Source organism: Lithobates pipiens, unplaced genomic scaffold (assembly GCF_037356315.1).
Source record: "Lithobates pipiens isolate NorthernLeopardFrog02 unplaced genomic scaffold, aLitPip1_a1.2 Scaffold_23, whole genome shotgun sequence".
NCBI lineage: Eukaryota > Metazoa > Chordata > Amphibia > Anura > Ranidae > Lithobates > Lithobates pipiens.
In genome coordinates, this window is record NW_027507785.1 from 4,437,375 (window position 1) to 4,444,686 (window position 7,312).

At 41.8% G+C, this 7,312-nt stretch overlaps 1 protein-coding gene across 1 annotated transcript in view; it reads left to right on the plus strand.

Moving 5' to 3' along the window:
- Positions 1-2,900, plus strand: part of LOC143927164 (uncharacterized) — a 98,600-nt gene extending 95,700 nt beyond the window's left edge. Inside the window, exon 2 of the mRNA XM_077451114.1 lies at positions 1,714-2,900. Within this exon, the coding sequence (XP_077307240.1) occupies positions 1,714-2,328 (615 nt within the window). The 3' untranslated portion in view covers positions 2,329-2,900. The remainder of the gene's footprint in view (positions 1-1,713) is intronic.
- The last annotated feature ends 4,412 nt before the right edge of the window (positions 2,901-7,312 follow it).

Sequence of the window (7,312 nt, forward strand, 5' to 3'; positions counted from 1 at the left end):
GCCAGACTCATCTGACCTTGCCCCAACAATCGGCACCATGGGTTCTTCTAAGCAGTTGTCTAGAAAACTGAAAATAGTTGACACTCACAAAGCTGGAGAAGGCTAGAAGAAGATAGCAAAGCGTTTTCAGATGTCAATATCCTCTGTTTGGAATGTAATTAAGAAATGGCAGTCATCAGGAACAGTGGAAGTTAAAGCAAGATCTGGAAGACCAAGAAAAATATCAGACAGAACAGCTCGCAGGATTGTGAGAAAAGCAATTCAAAACCCACGTTTGACTGCACGATCCCTCCAGAAAGATCTGGCAGACACTGGAGTTGTGGTCCACTATAAAGAGATACGTGTACAAATATGGTCTTCATGGAAGAGTCATCAGAAGAAAACCTCTTCTACGTCCTCACCACAAAAATCAGCATTTGAACTTTGCAAATGAACATATAGACAAGCCTGAGGCATTTTGGAAACAAGTTCTGTGGATCGATGAGGTTAAAATATAACTTTTTGGCCGGAGTGAACAAAGGTACGTTTGGAGAAGAAAGGGCACAGAATTTAATGAAAAGAACCTCAGGCCAACTGTTAAGCATGGGGGTGGATCAATCATGCTTTGGGGTTGTTTTGCAGCCAGTGGCACAGGGAACATTTCACGAGTAGAAGGAAAAATGGATTCAATACAATTTCAGCAAATTTTGGATGGTAACTTGATGCCATCTGTGAAAAAGCTGAAGTTAAAGAGAGGATGGCTTCTACAAATGGATAATGATCCTAAACACACCTCAAAATCCACGGGGGATTACATCAAGAGGCGTAAACTGAAGGTTTTGCCATGGCCTTCACAATCTCCTGACCTCAACATTATTGAAAATCTATGGATAGACCTTTAAAAGAGCAGTGCGTGACAGACAGCCCAGAAATCTCAAAGAACTGGAACACTTTTGTAAGGAAGAATGGGCAAATATACCTCAAACAAGAATTGAAAGACTCTTGGCTGGCTACAAAAAGCGTTTACAAGCTGTGATACTTGCCAAAGGGGGCAGTACAAGATATTAACTCTGCAGGGTGCCCAAACTTTTGCAGACGCCATTTTTTTGTTTTCTGTAATTTTGAAAGTGTAAATGATGGAAATTTAACTTTTTTTTTGATATATTATAAGAATGTTTCCTTGGCTTTATTATGCACATTAATACACATTTTTTTTACCTGGGGTGCCCAAACTTTCGATCCCCACTGTGTGTGGGGATCACACACACACACACACACACACACACACACACACTAATTTAAAATAGAAAGCGACTTGACTTAGCCTTTCATATAGAATTCTGACTTTGTTTTTTCTATATATAGGTAGATTGAAGAGCCAAGTTGTTGGTCTTTTTAAAAGCACAGCTCTGTCACATGGAAAACCAAGATATTTGGGTGTCTTATGTGCCTGAAAGTCTTTACTGCAAGTCACTGGAGGAGTCGCACACGGGACACCAGCCATATCCGTGTTCTAAAAAGTCATAAACGTCTTGGATCTTCACCATTGACCCAGCCTCGGAGGACAACGGGAGAGATATGATTTTCGGTGTTCTGGAAGTGACAATCGCTTTACAGTGAAGTTCAACCCCCATGTATACATAAGGAGTCATTTTGGAAAAGATTTCTTGTTTGGAATGTGATTAAAAAAAGGTTTTTTTACAAATGGAGGCAAAACCTCTCGCACACCAGAAGGTTCACGCCGGAGAGAAGCCATACCCGTGTTCTGAGTGTGGCAAAGCTTTTACAACTAAGAGAGAGCTTATCCTACACCAGATGGTTCACACCGGAGAGACGTCGTATCAGTGTTCTGAGTGTGGCAAAATTTTAACCACTAAAACGGGGCTTATCATACACGAGAGGGGTCACGCTGCAAAGAAACCATATCAGTGTTCTGAATGCGACAAAGATTTTACAATGAAGTCGACTCTTATCATACACCAGAGGGTCCACACTGGAGAGAAGCCATATCAGTGTTCTGAATGCGACAAGACGTTTGTATCGAAGAAAGCTCTGATCATACACCAGCGGGTCCACACTGGGGTGAAGCCGTATCAGTGTTCTGAATGCGACAAGACGTTTGTATCGAAGAAAGCTCTGATCATACACCAGCGGGTCCACACTGGGGTGAAGCCGTATCAGTGTTCTAAATGTGACAAAGCCTTTACACAGAAGTCAAATCTTAGCACACACCAGAGGGTTCACACCGGAAAGAAGCCATATCAGTGTTCTGAATGTGACAAAGCTTTTACAATTAAGTCAGATCTTATCAGACACCAGAGGGTTCACAATGGAAAGAAGACATTTTAACGTTCTGAATGTGACAAAGCTTTTACAGTTTAACGTCGAGCTAATCTTTCACCAGATTATTCACAATCTTTAGCTATAGAGAGGAAACTCTGGACGAAGAGGGTGTATATTGGTTTCATAGCCGCAATGTATGCCACAAACTAAGGACGAAGTGAATAATAAAAAACAAAACAAAACAAAAAAAAAAAAAACCTAAAATCTGTAAGCAAACTGGAATGCAATGGATGCATTTTCATAATTCACCAACTGAGATGTGCTTTTCTTTATTGCCCCATCCTGGGCTAATACATGACCAACACTGCCTCGGTACTAGAGACTAGGATGGGGGTCAAGTGGCATTTTTCCAAGCCACTAAAGCCTCATTAGGAGAGTCCATGCCAGGTTCTACTTACTGTTGATCCTTCATCAGCCAGGCTTGAGGGCTTTAGCTAAGCCCACCTTTGTCCAAACCTCCCATTACATGTTCCACCTCTTCTCCCATGATCAATGTCTCTCCTTTCCATGTTTCATCTCCACTCATGGATGACAACTTTGCAGGCAGGTCTGTAGCTGGGCACACTAGCCCGAAAGAAGTCTCTGTTCAGTGAGAAGTCAACTTCCTAATCTGGGGTAGGGATTCAAACATGGAGTTGCTTCTGTTTTATGGGATGTATTGAGCTGTACAACTTTAGCCCAATTGGCCCCTGGTGTTCTATTTGGTTCTGTGGTTCTGCCAAAAGGGATTCCATCAGGTGAAGAATGGATATCCTTTATATATAGATATATATAGATAGATAGATAGAGATATATATATATATATATATATATATATATATATATATATATATATATATATATATATATATATATATATATATATATTATAAATTTTTTTTTTTTTTTTTTTTTTTCCGTCTGTCCAGCTATTACTCCTCTCCCATAGACTATTCACACAGCACAACTTCAAGAGATTTGAGCTTACCAAGTGCTGAGTGTGTGGTTGTATTCCTACAACTTCTGGGGACTGAAATTCCTTTTTAATGGGGTTCTCTTTAACCACTTGCCGACCGCCGCATGTACATTTACGTCAGCAGAATGGCACGGACAGGTAAATTGGCGTACAGTTATGTCCCTTTAAATTTACAGCCGCAAGCTCCGTGGGTGGGATTGCGGATCCCGCAGACTCCGTGTCCGCGGGGATCCCTGTGCTCGCCTCGCGGTGACGAAGAATGGGGAAATGCTGATGTAAACAAGCATCTCCCCGTTCTGCCTAGAGACAGAACACTGATCATAGCTCCCTGTAAATGGGAGCGGTTTATCAGTGTCATGTCACATGGAGCGCCCCCACAGTTAGAACAAATGCCTAGGACACACTTAACCCCTGCAGCGCCCCCTCCTGGTTAACCCTTCATTGCCAGTCACATTTACACAGTAATCAATGCATTTTTAATTGGACTGATCGCTGTATAAATGTGAATGGTCCCAAAAAAGCGCCAAAAGTGTCCAATATATAATGTTGCAGTCACGATAAAACTTGCTGATAGCCGCCATTACTAGTAAAAAAAATAAATAATTAATAAAAATGCTATAAAACTATCCCCTATTTTGTAGACGCGATAACTTTTGCACAAACCAATCAATAAAGGCTTATTGTGATATTTTTGGTAAAAAAAAAAAAAAAATGTAGAAGAATACATATCAGCCTAAACTGAGGAAATATACCGTATTTTCTGGCGTATAAGACTACCTTTTACAGTAAAAAAAAAAATGGGCAAAAAGCGGTAGTCATCTTGTACGCCAGGTACTAAGCTGGGGTTATCACATGCCAGCCGCCCGCTGGATGTTAAGCCCTCCGGAGTGTGCGGTAATACTGTATACACCGCTGAGTCAATCCCAGCGAGCGATGTATTCTATTAATGAATACAGCGCCTGCTCGGATTGGAGTAACAACCTCTGCCAATCCAAGCAGGCTACATACAGTAGCCTGCACGGATTGGCTGTGAGAGTCAGATGATGTAACAGCCTCTGCCAATCCGAGCAGGCATTGCATTCAATAATAGAATGCATAGCTCGCCGTGATTGGCTCAGGGCGGCATACTGTATGTATACTGTGAGACGGCATGTTACCCGGCACCAACTTCGTTTCTGAACATACAGTATTACCGCACAAGGGGGTCATCTTGTACAATGAGCACAAAACCAAAGTTTTAAATTGAAAAGTAGGGTGTCGTCTTATATGCCGGTAAATACTGTGTGTGTATGTGTAATTTTACCTTAAAAAAAAAAACTGTTGCTGTAACGGCTTTAGAAGCATTATCTGAAGTTTGATTTTACTTGCGTGTCTTACTTAAAATCTATCTAATGCCTCAGACACACGGTCTGAAATTCAGACGGAAAAAGTCCGATCGGATTATGTTGTCGGAAAATCCCATCGTGTGTGGACTCTATCGGACTTTTTCTGACGGAAAAAGTTTGAGAGCTGGATCTAAAATTTTTCAGACAACAAAATCCGATCGCGCTTAGAGAATTCCAACGCACAATGTGCCACGCATGCTCAGAAAAATTTTTTTTGTAGAGGAAAGCTATTGGCCTCTACATAGTCCCGTTGTACATCACCTCGTTCCGAATGAACGGATTCTCTGACAGCTTTGTGCGACCGTGCGTATGCAAGACGAGTTTCGGACATAATCCAATGGATTTTGTTGTCGGAATGTCTGACCATGTATGTGGGGCATAAGACTTCCCTGTACAGGGTGATAACACTGCTGTGTAATGTCACTGCAGAGTAATGAGGGTTGTCATCCTGTTACAGAAGGTGGGAAAATAACATCTGCAGACAGGATAACAGGTGATAAAACGATGTTGCGGAGGGAACTCTGGGAATTCTAATGATGGATTACATTACACATTAAGTTCGAAGACTTCCTTCCTTCTTATGTTTGAATTGTCTTCTGATATTTACTGTCCTGGTGTAAATGATTGCCCACATGCTTCCTGTAGTAGCGTGGACTACAAACTAGTATGGGTACCTACCCAAGGGGGGTCACCTTTTTGGATTTGGGAGAAACATTTCACATGGTTTCTTAAATCACATTAATGACACCGACAAGGGAATCTCTCTTCACCTAACAATAGGAGAGCAAATCACAGGCCAGTAACATTTCATGGTTACTCAATGTAATAGCAGAATGTTTAATCCCCATTGGTCCAATGGATTCTTAGTCCTTCCGGATAACCTTTCCTTCTTGTGTGGAAGGAGCACCCTAAAATGTCTTCCCTTCAATCCCACCCATAGATGTACTTTAGGTGATGCCCCCCCCCCCCCCACCCCCATATCTGTAAGGGAAAAGCTCAATCTCTCCCAATACTCCCCTGGCCTTCCAGTGAGAAGAAACATTTTCTCTGGAGTGGATATGTTTTATGCAGTGAGCCCTTCATAGACGGGATGGGGAATTTAAGTCATCTAAGATGAACCCGTGTACTGGAGTCATGGATCAGATAACCAATGAGACCATTGATGTTATAAGAGAGCTGACAGCAGAAGTTCTCCATCACCTAAGGTGGTGTCACAGAACTGCATGGCTGCTGACTATCTCTTGGAAGCTCAAGGTGGAGTCTCCAAACTGGAGTCACATCGAGAGTGTTTGTTGTACATTTATTTTATATCACGAGGATCTCAGCAGGGGATATCTAAACAAGGCAAAGGAGTTCCAACAGGCACCTGGGTGGGAGAAAGTGGGGTCCATTTTCTTGGATGGGTTTAGTAGGAACTTGGTGGCTTTGCTTCCTAAGCCATTAGTTGTAACTATATAGTTTTGAGAAAAATGTTATACATTGCCGATTTGTTTCTTTCACTGACTGTTTTCATGCACATGGATAAATTCACATTTTAGACCAGATGATTATTTAAGACCCCCCCAAACATTTTTATTTTCTCAAATGGAGACCCTGGAGAATAAAATGGTGGTATTTGCTCTTATTATGTCAGAATATATTAGCGCAGTTGTTTATCAAATGCATATTTTTCTGGAGAAAACACTAAAGATAATTTTAGGTCACACAAAAACACAATCTATTACCCAATTTCTTTGGTGAAATATAAAATATGAGGCTTGTGTCTTGTATATAGATACTTTCAATCCTTTTTCGATGTTTGGTAACTAAGACATTCTCTCAAAAAAGGCGGAATTTGTGGGCACAACATGAGGCAGTATTTTAAAAAAAAAATATATACTTTAGAACAGGGCTCGACAAAACCCGGGCGCCCGGTCGCATTTGCGACTAGAATTCCAGACCTGGCGCCTGGGGCAGCACAGCTGGGGGTATGCTGTCTCCGTGGCCCCCCCCCGGCGCGATCGCGTCGGGCCGCGCCGCCGCCGGCCGGTAATTTAGCCCCCGGCTTTGAGGCCTTCTACGATCCTATGGTTCCTTCTGTAATCTGGCGCCCTCTTGTGGTGGCCGTTGGAATTACAACCAGCAATGCTAATGGATGTAATGATAATTTTCCCTGCCTGCCAGCCTATCTTTCTTCCCTTTACTCAGAACCCCTAAAAATTATATATATATTTTATTCTAACACCCTAGAGAATAAAATGGTGGTCGTTGCAATACTGTCTGTCACACCGTATTTGCACAGCGGACTTACAAGCGCACTTTTTTGGGGAAAATGTATTTAATAAAAAAAAAAAAATAAGACAGTAAAGTTAGCCCAATTTTTTTTAATATTGTGAAAGATAATGTTGCGTCGAGTAAATCGATACCAAACATGTCATGCTTCAAAATTGCGCCCGCTCATCGAATGGCGACAAACTTTTACCCTTTAAAATCTCCATAGGCGACATTTAAAAAATTCTACAGGTTGCACTTTTTAAGTTACAGAGGAGGTCTGGGGCTAGAATTATTGCTCTCACTCTACCGATCGCAGCGATACCTCACATGTGTGGTTTGAACACCGCTTTCATATATGCGTTCGCTTCTGCACGCAAGCTTGGCGGGACAGGGCGCG